General features: G+C 39.3%; 1 protein-coding gene across 1 annotated transcript; it reads left to right on the forward strand.

The window, feature by feature from the left end:
* On the forward strand, window positions 1-14,283 carry slc1a4 (solute carrier family 1 member 4). Its single transcript, XM_029449929.1, has 8 exons — window positions 1-608; window positions 4,248-4,290; window positions 5,860-5,925; window positions 9,651-9,817; window positions 9,936-10,169; window positions 10,984-11,178; window positions 11,323-11,457; window positions 11,938-14,283. The coding sequence occupies exons 1-8, from the start codon at window positions 94-96 to the stop codon at window positions 12,176-12,178; spliced, it is 1,596 nt and encodes a 531-aa protein (XP_029305789.1). The 5' UTR covers window positions 1-93; the 3' UTR covers window positions 12,179-14,283.

Here is a 14,283-nt window from a genome sequence, read left to right on the forward strand (position 1 = left end):
ACACCGGACCAGCCTTCACACAGCACAGTGCGAGCACCAAACGTGTGTGTGTATCCAACATACGCTTCCCACGCTGCTCTGAAAAAGAAAAATATGGAGAAAAAGAGCGAGATCAACGGACACGCCATGCCCAGCTCGGCATCTACTGACCGGATCATGGAGAAAAGCGCGCGGAAGAGCTTCAGGGAGAAGCTGATGGAGTTTCTGAGGAAGAACCTGCTGGTGATCATGACGGTGTCTGGGGTGCTGGTGGGCGTCGGGCTTGGGATGATGGTCCGCAACATGAACCTTACCAAGGCTCAGATGACCTACTTCGCCTTCCCGGGAGAGATGCTCCTCAGGATGCTGAAGATGATCATTCTGCCCCTGGTCGTCTGCAGCCTCGTGTCCGGCGCCGCCAGCCTGGACACTCGCTCCCTGGGCAAACTGGGGGGCATCGCGGTCGGCTACTTTCTGGTGACCACGCTGATCGCCTCGGGGATCGGGGTGACTCTAGCCTTCATCATCAAACCCGGCGTGGGAGCAGGATCTCTGAACACCAACAGCCTGGGACTGGAGAGCGTCAGCAACAACAAAGAGACCACCGACTCGTTTTTAGACCTGGCCAGGTACTGTGACAGGAACACTGTGACCATTTTAACTGTTATATAGGCCAACATGTATGTTAAATATGAAGCAGATCGGTTCTGCAGTTCTGGGGAATCACATGTGTTGCATGTAGGCTAAATTAATATCATTGCAGAGCAGGTCAGTGTAGCTGCAGTTTATCTTTAAACGCCACTAAATGGGGATGTTTGTTCAGTCATAAGAGGGCAGTTTTTCTACATCTGGACTACTGACAGTATGTTCTAGTTCTAGTTCTAGTCAGTGAATTAGTGAGTGAAGGCAGAGGTGGAAAGAGTACTCAGATCTTTTTCTTAAGTAAAAGTAGTAATAACAGTGTAGAAATAGTAAAGGTCCTACAATCAAATTGTTACTTAAGTAACAGCACAACAGTATTAGCATCAAAAATGACTCATTCTGCAGAACAGCTCATTTCAGAATAATATATATTGATTATATTTGAATACAGTACTTGAGTAAAAGTACTTAGTTACATCCCACCACTGGTAGAGGGTTATGCTGAGTGCAGTCTCACCCTTCTAATTGCTTTAAAAAAGGTTAAAGAGTGTGAAGAGTAACCCCTTAAACTGCCTTGATTTGCAATTCAAATTGAAAGTGAACAAACTGCACGGCACACTGAAGAATGTTATCCTCGACTTGGGTGCTCGCTAGTTAGGTTTAGATCAGACCTTCAGTGCAGACTCCTATCCAGCATTCATGACCATCTGAATTCATTTTGCTTGAACTTTACATGCTACTGAATCCTTTTCTTTTCTCTACATGCAGCCAAGTCAGTGGTGGAATTAACATTTATTTTATTTATTTTTTTGTATTAGCACATTTTTTAAAAGAAAGGTCAGACAGAGTAAAAAGTAAATGAAGTAAATAGAAATAAAATACATATGCAGGTAAGGTAGAAACCAACTACCGACTATCTAAAAAACTTCACCTCAAAGAGAGAGAGAAAAATATATGTGTATATAAATGGACTATATATATAATCTATATATAGGTTTTTACCTAATTTGGTTGCCAATTTTAATAAATTAATTAAAATTGTTTAAGTTGCAAGCATTATAGATAAAGGAGCAGGGTAAGTGGGGTGTCAGGCTGTTTTAGATGACACTTACAACAATGAAAGTAAACATAAAAATAGTTTATGTAAAGATAAAAAATAGCAGCCACTAGAAACCCGTCCAGGAGGAGTCCTAATAATAAGTTCCCACAGTGTGAGGGAAGCTGACAGCTGTTAAACGAGTGGAGTGTATTTTGAGGAAGGGGGACGAGGTGGAGAGATAAACCCCAGCAGCACTGTAGTACAAACTGAACACTGTCTGCTGCTGTCAGCATTTCTCTCTTATCACAATAGCAGATGGACAGGCTGACACTATAGACTCAGATTCTATATTTGATGATGAGTTGCTCAAAAATTTCAGGAAGGGTGAGACCAGTACAGGATTTAAAAGCCAATTCTGAACTCTTTTTCTTAATGGTGAAGAATTTGGACAGAAGCTGATAGTTTGGGGTCTTTAAATTGGATAGTTTCCCCCGAGGTCATGGAAGTGTTTAACCTGCGCAGAACCTGGATTGTATAGCCTGTTGGGCCGAATGATCAAGTACAAATATTGTCTTAATCCGATGCTCCTTTTGCCTCTGAAGGATTTATATGAATTCACTGTCCACTCACTCTTATTACATGGACAAACAGCATTGCATTATTATTTTCATCCTTGTACTTATGAAAGGCTTTGTCACAATCATAGTGGTAAAGGTACAATCTATTTAAACAACATTCTTTTGCTAACTATAAAGAAAACTTGCAAACTATTGCACTGAGTGGACTCAGAATGTAAAGAGCACTCCGAACCACATTAGCTGAATAAACCATTTCCGGCGTCTTGAATTAAAAGGATTGTGAATGATGTTTGGCTTCAATTAATTAGGAAATCAAGTTGTTATGCAACATCTTTGAACACAGAGAGGAACCAGTGGGGCTCCGGCGGTGGAGGGGGGGCTCTGTGGGAAAAGCATGCCAGCTCTCAATTCTGGTTTCCCAGGGTTAATCCAGACCCTCGCCTGGCTCATGTGACAGCAGGAAACCTGACTGCCTTCTTGGAGAAGAAAATAATTTAACCCAGGAATAACATTTGTTCAGCAGCATTATGAAACAAAGACTAAATGACGATATCGTGACTACCTGCCAGTGTAGCCTGTTGAGCTGCAATATTTAACAGCAAGCGGCGTTTGGCAGTGGACTGCAGGCAGAGTTGACATGGGTCATGAGGTTATAGTCTGAATTGCTTGCCTGTGGTCTGGCCATGGGAATAGATGAGAGCAAAGCCTGTATTTCTTTGCATAATACAGTGTGGCCACAGAGGATAACGTTACAACAAACACACTAATACATGGAAATGCCTGCAGGCTATCAGTAATCCCTGTATGTTTATTTTACAGTAGTGAAAATACACTTAGCATGGTGCTTGTACAGAAAGACTGCCAGGGGAAACGTTTTCATAATGGATTAATAAATGATGAACATCAAAATTATTAAAAGCCCCGAATAATTGCATTTTCTGAATAATTCAATTTTTCAGAATAATTGCATTTTTTTAATACAAAGTAGTATGTCAGGCAAGCACTTCATGTATACGGGTTTACACTTTTGTTAAAATCTTGTAAATCTATTTTTATTTTTATTTAACATACAGAAAATTTGAACTTCCTATAATACAGTTCTTTTGGTGATCACTCCACAAATCAGCCTCTGCAAATCTGGAGGGCTCATTTGCCATGAATTGGCTAAACCAAATGCAAAAATACACTAGCTATCACAGAACATCGTTTTGTTGTTGTTGTTAATGAACATGCACTCCACATCCCTAAAGCTCTAGATGGTGATTTGCATTTAAAATGCATTTTGCTTGAATGTGTAAATGTATGACCTAAAGACCCCTGAAGCTGAAGCTTGTGGACTTGTGTGTGCTTGGTTGTGTGATGTCTACAAACAACAGGATACAGTTAAACACACAGTAGGAGCTTTCCAGATGAATGTTTCACACATGTATCTTTGTTAATCTTGACCTTTGATTAACTGTGTTACTCTTCGGTACAACTTCTTCACGTCCAGCCAACTCTGTTTTCATGTCTTGGCAATAAAATGATCTGTCATTCATTATCGAGTATGTATGTATGTATGGCAATAATTAACCTCTTTTGGAGACAGTGACACCAAATGTGCCCGAAACTCCGTGTTTGTGAGTCAAAGTTACAACATTGCATTAGGTTACTCATTGTAATATGTTATCCCAAGAGATACATTTGTTTTGCATCATATATCAATTATCTTGTCACAAATGCCAACACATTCACATTTTCTGTTTTTGTTTGTGAAGTCACAAGCAGTAGATAAATTCTCTTACGTTCAAAGTGTAATTTATTTCTGTTGCAGTTTACTGGCTAACTTCGTGAGAAAGATACTGTCCATATATACTTCTATTTTTTAAGGGAAGTTGTTGTTGGATAAAAAAAATATTCAACAAACCACAGGTTTAAATATTACCAGAGTTTTTTGTTAATTATAAACCTCAAACAGGAAAAACAGCAATTTCTGAGGATTTAACTTGTTTTTTCTGCTTCTTTCTCAGGAATCTATTCCCAGCTAATTTGGTGGCTGCTGCTTTCCGTTCTGTGAGTAACAGCACCTCAATTCACCACATTGTCCAGACTTTATTCACCAATTCCTCTTTTTGATCGTACCATTCAAGCTGTTTCTCCTCACCCCCTGTGTCTTGTGCGAATTTACTTTGCCAACCAGTGGCTGTAAATCCCTGCTGTAGCCCTGAGGGTCTCATAATGCCTCTTAATGAGGAGATACTCAGAGTAGAGAGCGCTGCTCTCCCCTGCTTGCCAACACTCTTCTTTTCCTTGTCGCTGACCAGCCGTTACCATGGCAAAAACCATTCCATTCTAGCCAACCTAGCAACCCACCTTGCCTGGCTGCTCTTGAACACGGCTACTTCCTAGAATTATGATCGTGTCTGTTAAAGCTAAAACAAGAACCCGGAAAGTTCAATATTTGGGGATGCAGGGATACGAAATGGCTATGCACACACAGAAAGTAGCCTACGCACACAGACACTCACATATCCTGACCAATTGCCTTAATCTTACCTAAACCATCTCAGTGAGATATAAACTCACAAACAAGTTAATGAGTTTTCACAGTTAGAGGACATGGAGTTTCAAAGTGCAACCAGGTCACAGAGTTTGATGTTCACCCCAGCACCCAGCGTAAACTGTGGCAGAGCCCCTGTGGAACCGGCCCAACTGTGGATTAAACCAAGAAAGCAGAGGAGAGGGGAGATTTACACAACATGACAAGCAGCTAGATGCTTAAACAGACATTTCAACAAATGGAGTGTAAGAGTGTTTAGATTATAGGGAAGGGTATGGTCTTTTTAGATTTATAGCTGTGGTCATGTACTGTGTGTCTCTCTGTTTGCCCAAGTAGGTTTAATTTAAAGTCCATAGATCTGTCAACATGTTGGGAACCTTTATCTTAGAGGGCTTTTTAAAGAAATGCAGAGGGAGGGGTAATTGTTGCAGTGCTGGTTGTCTCCTTTACTGCTGTCTAAACTTCAATGGATAGTGTCAAGCTGGTTCTCAACTCCATGCATATGCTTGTGTTCCTCATGACAGCAATGAACAGACATAAGTAGTGTCATTTATTTACCTTTTCAGCCAATGATAATTTGTTAGGACTGAAAACCATGCTAAGCAAAATAAAATAATAAAAAACACTCACACATTCCACTTTGCATATCTATGAAAAGATTATAACTGTATTTGAAAAGGGTTCTATAAACACGACATCTTGGAGACTATCTACTGACTGAAGACTGCTATCTACTGTAGGTAATTAATGGACTATGAATAAGTACCTCATACAACCCCAACCCCACTATCACTTTAAGGGCTGCTCTGAATAAATGATTGGAAGTAAAAGAGTAGTTTGACTTTTTGCGGAATTCATTTATTCACTGTCTTACAGAGAGTTAGATAAGAAGATTGATACCTCTCTCATGTCTGTATGTGTAATTACGGAGGTGGAGCGGGGAGGCCAGTTTAGCATAAAGAGTGCAAGCAGGGGGAAACAGCTAGCCTGGCTCTGACCAAATGCTCACTAATAAACACAAAGAGAGTTATTTGTATAACGAAAATGTTTGACCACAAGTTTTCCTTTCCTTTATGTTGCAGTATGTCACCGACTACAAGATGGTTGCTTCAGGGAACGACACAAACGGGACCACCCTCTATCAAAAGGTATGAACAGGAAGCATCCCATGTATACAGTCACACACATAACACACACACAAACAATCACATGTATATTCACACACATATGATACTTGTGTAAAATGCAAAAAATTGCACCTGAAAGGAAAAGTGTTCACATCTGTGTCTACATGAGCCAAACAGTTATCTCTGCTAAATTAAAAACAGAAGGGGAAGTTACGGTAGATCCTTGGAGAATATGTTTGCTCTGAGCAACTTTTACGTGTGTTTGTGAGTCATTCATATGGGCAAATTCCCAGAATAAGCACTATGTGAGAGACTAATGGATGACCTGGTTGAGGGAAACTGGATTCAAGGATGATTAGTCATTATAAATAAGGTTGTATGTTTGAGCTGTACTTCAGGTCAAAGGGTAATGTCCCAGAGATTCAGGTGTCAAATTTGAGTATAAATATGGTAGTTTTATTTATTAAATGTTTATCACCAAAAAGCATTTGAAGCTTAAAGGCACAATGAGTAAGATTTGTCTGTTGGGTTTCAGAATTTATGTAGTAGAATAGCATTAGCAATTACTTAATTATTGTTTCATGACAACTCAATCGGATTTAAAATAGATGAATAGATCATTAAAACGCACTGTAAACCAGTTAAGGTACAGCACTGAAGAGAAAAAGGAGGAAGAAGCGGAAGAAAAGGCTTTAATCTACTCTACTCCTAAAAGGTCAAGTAAAAGATTTAATCTAAACTAATCCTTACTCGATCCGAAGCCTTTATTATACCTGTGTGAGGTAAGAACGAGACAAGATGCCTTCAGCTGTAACATTTAAATGTCAAACTGTTGTGATGTCAAACATTAGCAATTACTTACTATACTATACCTACATTATGTTAAGGCAAATAACTCATAATTTCATAGATGAATAGATCATTAAAATGCATTGTAAACCAGTTAACGTTCAGCACTAAAGAGAAAAGGGAGCAAGAATCTGTTTATTACTCTGACGGAAAAAAGGCTTTAATGTACTTTGCTCCTAAAAGAGTGGAAAAGTGCAAACATACAAAGAGCAAATACCAGAGATCTTATGTAGAGTTCATCCTAATCAAACACAGTTTTGTTTATTCAACGTTTATTACCAGAAAGCATTTTAAGGCTTAAAGGCACTTTGTGTAAGATTTAAAGTATGCACATTGTTTTTTTTTTTGTCAAATCCAACTCATTGTGCCTTTAAACACACGGTAAAGGAAAGATTCAGTTCTTTTTCAAGTCTGCCTTAATACAACACTTAAATACCATATAGACATTGGAAGAGTAATCATTCCTCCTTTCCACACTTACCATGAAGAGATCTCTTCATAGTGCAACTACATAAGCTATGGTGGACAAAACCATGTCCAATGCAAAAATACATTCTAAAGTTTAGATAACACATAACTCAAATATCAGAGTTTGCCAAATCAAATGGGTATCTTTGTCCTGGCAGGTTTATTGTTTCATTGCTCATGTGGTATTCAGGCACCACATGCCACTACCAGGGTGTATTCCTCTGCCACAGTTTAGCAACAATCTGGTGTCCAGGGAAACACAAAGACATAATTTTTGACGATAACTACTTGATTTGTCTAACTTAAACTGACAAAAACTCATACTGACTTCAGCAGCATCAAGCTTTGTTGTTCCATGCTCGAAATTGTGTTCAGTAGTTTAGAAAGGTTCTGTGCTGTGCATCTTGGAATCAGCTTCCACATTTTGTTGTATCGTCTGCATAGAAGTTTACATTATCTAGTTTGTCTCTAGTGTTTTTACATTTTCTCTGGATTCACAGATCACTGGAAAGGTTAATCAGCCATCCTTAAGGATTCAGTAGGCTTAAAACAAAGTGCTTGTTTGATTGTCCAATAGCATCTGAAAACCCCTCCTCACAAACTTTCTGATGTCAGGTTTGGGGTGCGGGGTTACTTCTGACAATTTTTGACAACTTTGATTGAAACGGGAAATCTGACATGTGTGCCAACTTTAAGCCGCGATTAGCTAGTCATTCTTCACATAACTAATTCAGTCCATTTTGTGTGTATAACTGAGGCAACATAATAAATGCATCGGGGGAAAGATGTCCAAAGGTGTGCAACATTATCCAGACTGGTCTGTAGTTCAACCACAGGTCAATCAAAGTCTGGTTTATGTTTACATTCAATCCCTGGCTGGTACAACTTTAAACAAAGTGCATGAAGCCTGACAAAATGTTTGGCTTTTTGTTGTTTGGTGCACTTTCAGTTTGTGTGTTGACCAATGACCAGGTCAGCTTGACTCGCCAGGTATCCACTGGGCCTGTCATCATAGATGAGTGTATGATGAGTTTGATGTTGGTCAGAAGGAGAGGCAGAAGACCAGAAGCAGAGTGACAGATTGATGACAGTATACAGGCAATTGATCAAAAGTATTTAACATAGTAGCACATTAAGGTTTTTAGGTTTCTACCCCAACAGCAACCTGTTAGCGACTACAAAAAAAACTATTGGTTCAACACAGTAGGTAAGAATGCATAAAATGCTCCTAAAAACTTTTATGAGTGATAGGTTTTTTTAAAAGTCAGAAGTTTCTTTATAATTTAATTTGCTAAATTTTGACCGTACAATAAAACAAATCTAAATCCAGCTACTTCTCTTCTCCCACCGACACAGTATGAGGGAGCAGTTGGGGGATCTGATCTTGGCCTCGGTCCATGGTATTTGTCTGTCGTGGGTCATGGTGGACAGTCCCCCCCAGTGCCAGGGGATGAAGCTGGTAGAGCTGTGGGAGAGCTCAGAACAATGGAAGGGGCTTGAGCTCAGGATTTGTTCTTGTCCTTTTTCGTTATCCATCATCCAGTTCACTAAATCCTTCAACTGCCCCCAGATCTATGCACACACTGTAGCAAAAGGTGTGGTAAAAACTACTGCAAAATATATCAGCACTATTGTTTGACAACCTTCCATCTCCCAGTCCACGTTTACAGTACGTGTTGCTCCAACACTTTTTGGTCCAGACTGAAATATGTCAAAATCCTAAGAACAAATCAATGAATAAAAGCATGAAACAGAAAGAAAAACTAATCAAAATACACTATATAAACATTTGTTTTTGAAAGAGTTTTAAAACGATACACTTTGCTAATAGAAATGTATGCATAGAATTTAGTCTCTTTCAAGACGTGGTGTAATAATAATAATAATACATTAGATTTGTATAGCGCTTTTCTAGAAACTCAAAGACGCTTAATTATGAATACTATTTTAGCCTACACGTTGTTTGAAAACACAGGCCTATTCACATGCTGATCGTTTCTTACATTTGTTTGCTTACGTCCATTTACCATGTTGGTAATTTTAGTGTTCAATCTATTTCATTAACTCACTGTCATTCAGTATTTGGAGAAACATTTTCTCCTCTGCTTAAGAAACTCTTAAGTCTCCTAACCTTAGGATCTCTCTAAAGGGCTAGGATGCTTTGTGAATAACTTTTATCTTTACCAGGATCTCGTCTTAGCTGTAAGGGGAAATTCTTACAAAACGTCAGAATTTTAAGAATGTTCTGAGAATTGTGTCACTAGGAGCAACTGTTTTTAGTAGGAAGATTTATGAATACAGTCCCTGATGGCTAAGTGAAAAAAATCTGTTTCTGCAGCATTTAGTCTTAGTGGACAGTGACCTGTAGCGCCTCCCTGAAGAGAGAAAGTGGAAAAGGTCGAGTGGTGTGACTCTTCTGTGTGTTCCAGGTGCCTATTGGTACAGAATCAGATGGCATGAACATCCTCGGTCTGGTGTTGTTTGCCATGGTGTTTGGCGTGGCACTAAGGAAGCTGGGAGATGAGGGGGAAGAACTCATCCGTTTCTTCAACGCTTTCAACGAGGCCACCATGGTGCTGGTGTCCTGGATCATGTGGTGAGTGGTGGGATTTCACAGTGGTGGTATCTCACGTGGTATTTTGTGGCACTCAATATGTACTGCTTTCCTCCTGCTTTGTCTCTCCTGATACATTCCTACCTCTTGTGTCTCTCAGGTATGTCCCTTTTGGCATCATGTTCCTGGTGGGCAGTAAGATTGTGGAGATGGAAGATGTGGTTCTTCTGGTCACTAGTCTGGGAAAATACATCTTTGCTTCGGTCCTGGGCCACATCATCCACGGAGGCATCGTCCTGCCCCTCATCTACTTTGGCTTCACACGCAAGAACCCCTATAGTTTCCTGTCAGGCCTCATCACACCCTTCACCACTGCCTTCGCCACTTGCTCCAGGTATACTGTCACAACACTGGGGGAAATCCTATTTATGGGGTGGGGTGCATCTCAATGAAATTAGGAGTTGTAGTAATGAAGAGTAGTCGTACGACACACATTTGTGAAACGAGTAAAAAGATTCCTCCTTTTTAGCTTTAGCTGTTTTTACTTATTACTCTTGACACCCTGAACTTTCCTCTAACTAGTTATGAGCAGAAATAGTGTGTCACTAGGAACTGAATTTGAATCATTTATATTTGAATTGCGTTGTTATGAAATTAAATTAATTTGGCCTAAAACTGTATTTTGATCATAACTGCTCTTACTCAATGACCGGATGTGTGTCTCAGTAAAATTAAATTGACAGCAATGACTACATTTGAATTGCGAGAACTGAATGTGGAAGTTTATAAAGAGTTAGATTTTCAGTGAGGATCAAATACAGTAACTGAATTCAATTTCATAATGTCAAAAAAAAAGTTTGAAGTTTATTGGAATTCAGTTCCAAACTGATACATTCAAGTTCAAACCCTGCTATTCAGATTTAAATTTAAATATGTATTCCTGTTATTACTTTAAGATTATAAGACTGCGCTACGTTAAATGATTTTTTCAATTTAATACTTTTTCAGCATAGAATAATCTAATCTAAAGAGGGCCGTACAGCCTTTTTAGGAGTCCTTAGTCCTTAGAATGTCACATACAATTTTTTGAATAGCAAAGTTCTACTTACAATCTGACATATTTTCAACAGAAATGTCATAGTATTGGTTTCACCTGAATGGCTCATAAAGATGAAATGATTATGCTCTCTCTCTCTTTTTCTCACCAGTTCAGCAACTCTTCCCTCTATGATAAAATGTGTCGAGGAGAACAATGGCGTAGACAAACGCATCAGCCGCTTCATCCTTCCCATTGGGGCCACTGTCAACATGGACGGGGCAGCCATATTCCAGTGCATCGCTGCTGTCTTCATCGCTCAGCTCAACAATGTTGAGCTGAACGCTGGACAGATCTTCACCATCCTGTGAGTTCAGGGAATGATAACAAGTTTTCTTCCTGTTGCTCAGCTTGAATATTAAGAGAAGAAAACACACACAAAATCAACCATCCATAGACTTTCTAATTAGTAGCATTATATTTCATATAATTATTTCATCATTAATTCTAGGGTGACAGCCACAGCCTCAAGTGTGGGTGCAGCTGGCATCCCAGCCGGAGGCATCATTACCATTGCCATCATACTGGAGGCCATCGGCCTGCCGACCAACGACCTGTCCCTTATGCTGGCTGTTGACTGGGTTGTGTGAGTAAAGCCTGTGAACCACACTGACATTTGTATTGGAAAACAAACAAATCTACGTCAGATCCTGTCCGTACACACGTTGCCAACACTACAGTAAGCTAAACTAGACTAGGGTTTCACACTGAGGGGGAAACAAAGGGAAATAATGTGAACACAATCAAAGTCTGTTGTATTTTACCCAAGCAGCATTGCCTTGCTAGAGTAGAGCAAAAACACACAGCAGCATCAAGTTACAAGTTACAACAAGTGGAGCAGAGACGTACCATGCAGTGGAAACATGCCATTAAATGTATATACTCTATATGAGTTTAAATATAGGGGCATGAGTAGAAGCACCTAAAAACAAAGGAAGATGATCCATGGTGGGGATTGTTTACTCCAAATAATTACAGTATGAGAAAGATAGTAACTCATAAATTCAGGACAAACTTTAACCATGTATTTTAATTTTCCATGTTTACTAAACCACTTTGCGTACAGGGATCGTACCACAACGGTGGTGAATGTCGAGGGCGATGCTCTAGGTGCTGGAATCCTCCACCACATCAACCAGCAGGAGATGAAGAAGCAGCAGGAGCGGCAGCAGCAGGGAGGGGAGCTGGCGGAGGTCCGGGTGGAGGCGGTGGCCAACGTCCAGGCGGAGGAGGAGACCTCGCCGCTCTTCATGCACCAAACCAAAACCTCAGAGGCCATGCCGGAGGCCATCGAGTCTGTCCTGTAAACTCTTCAAGACTTTTCTTTTATGCCCCCTGACCTTTCGGTACTTCTGATGTTGCTGCTGACGGGAAACAATTCTGACTCAGCGTCTTTGCAAAAAACAAGGTGACTGATGGTTTGACTTGTGAGGAAAAACAAAGTGCCATAGTAGCAGTCGTTCTAGAGCATTGGCAGTTTACAGTATCTCTAGTGCTGCTGTTGTGCTTTCGAAATTCAGTCAATCGGTTTCCATCCAAGAATTTTACTGCAGATTAGGATATGATGAATTCGAGAATCATTGATTTTGAAAACATTTCCTCATTCTAGCTGAAAAAACAAATATATATTTTCACTTTTTTGTATTTCTTTTTTTTTTATCAACGTATTTTGTGATAAACAGTAATGAAAACACACTATGTGTAAAATCCTTAAAACATTCCCATAAATATCATAGTTGTGTTTGTCTGATGTAATGTATGAGATGCTCACGGCCATAAGTTTGTACATTAGAGCACCATCAAGTGCATTTCTTTGTTTTTATCTTCAGACAGCAAATACAACGACCAACATTAACTGTAGAACACTAACAACCAAATGCTGACAAGCCAAAGTGTCTGACACATGCTTGACAGTATCCGTCATAACTTAATTACACGTTCGGGTTGCCTGTTGATGCCTGTTAAAACACGACAACTCAGCTGGTGGAAACATGTATTTGTATTTTGTTTGTTCAGCTCAGTCGCTTTACATTCTTTTCCAGATGCAAACATCAAATTGTGTCTTTCAAAATCTAATTATTTTGAAAAGGGATCCGTTTGGTCCCAAGTTTAAAGTTGTTGTTTGTTATAATTCAGTGAGATGTTTCTAAGAAGTTCTCAGGCTTTAATTTGCTGTCAAACATTAACACTTCAAATGGCAAGTTAAGAAGTTAGCTTCATGCAACCTGTTTATCTAGTGACAAACTGGTCCAGCAATTGACTATTCGTGCATGCATTGCCATTATTATTTGCTGTGTGGCAAAGCGTTTTATATCCCCCAACTATCCCTATTTATTCTTGAGTAAACAGAACATTTTGGGTTATTTATATAACTAAATCTCTAATACCATGGAAAAAGACCTCACAAAAAGCCAACTGTAAACATGATAAGGTAAATAACTTCACCTGCTGTTGCTTCCCAGCTCATATTGCCATTTTCAAAGCATGCTCCTCTAATTTTGTAATGACAGCAGTTTATAGAAGTTTGCTTTACACATTTGCTCCTCGAGTCTGTGTTGTAATACACTAATGGCAACACCCAGCAGTCTCAGCTAGCTAGCTCCCAAAAGTTGCATTGATGCATTAGCAGTTTTTGAATTAGGCTAGTTAGCTGTGCACATGTCTGTGTGTTGCCGTCTTTCTTACCCTTTTGTTACAAAATACTTTCTAACAGTCTGATTTATAAAAACTGTAGCTATAACTTTGTTGCTAATTGCTTTTTAAAAACTTGTTATCAAGGAGTGTGAAAAGTAGCTAGTTTGTTTTGGGCTGTGATTGCTAGCTAATTAGTCGGCTAAAGCAACGTTAACATGCAGCCATCAGTTAGCTAGGATGAATGTTTTTATTTCTAAGATAATATTTGCTTAGCTAATTCATCAGGTGTTTAGGCTAAGTCGTGGGTAGCTGACCTGATACTTGCAATATTGTGACAAACTGATCAGATAGTGTGAAAAGATTCATGTATTGCATCGAGATGAGCTCATTGAATGCTGTTAAAGACATAGTCACGGGACACCATTACAGTTAATTGAACATTAGTTTGCAAGTACTGTAAACACACTTGTTTGTTTGACATCATGAAAACACTCCAGTCTCCCATTTATTAAAGAACAGATAATCAATGTATGGTTGTCAGTAAGGTCAGTAGTTCAGGATTAAGAAATCCACAAGGAGTTAACTCAAAAATCAAAGCTTCATCAAATATTTACACACAAAGACTGGACCAAAATGCATGATGAGTTCACATCCTACTGTATATCATTATTTTGGGAATTCATCCTTTGTGGTGTGTCATAGGCTTGCATCATTTAAACCTGGAAGTGATATAATGTTTGTTAATATTTGTATTGTTTTAAAAGCTGGTTCAATTCAT

Source organism: Cottoperca gobio, chromosome 15, assembly GCF_900634415.1.
Source record: "Cottoperca gobio chromosome 15, fCotGob3.1, whole genome shotgun sequence".
NCBI lineage: Eukaryota > Metazoa > Chordata > Actinopteri > Perciformes > Bovichtidae > Cottoperca > Cottoperca gobio.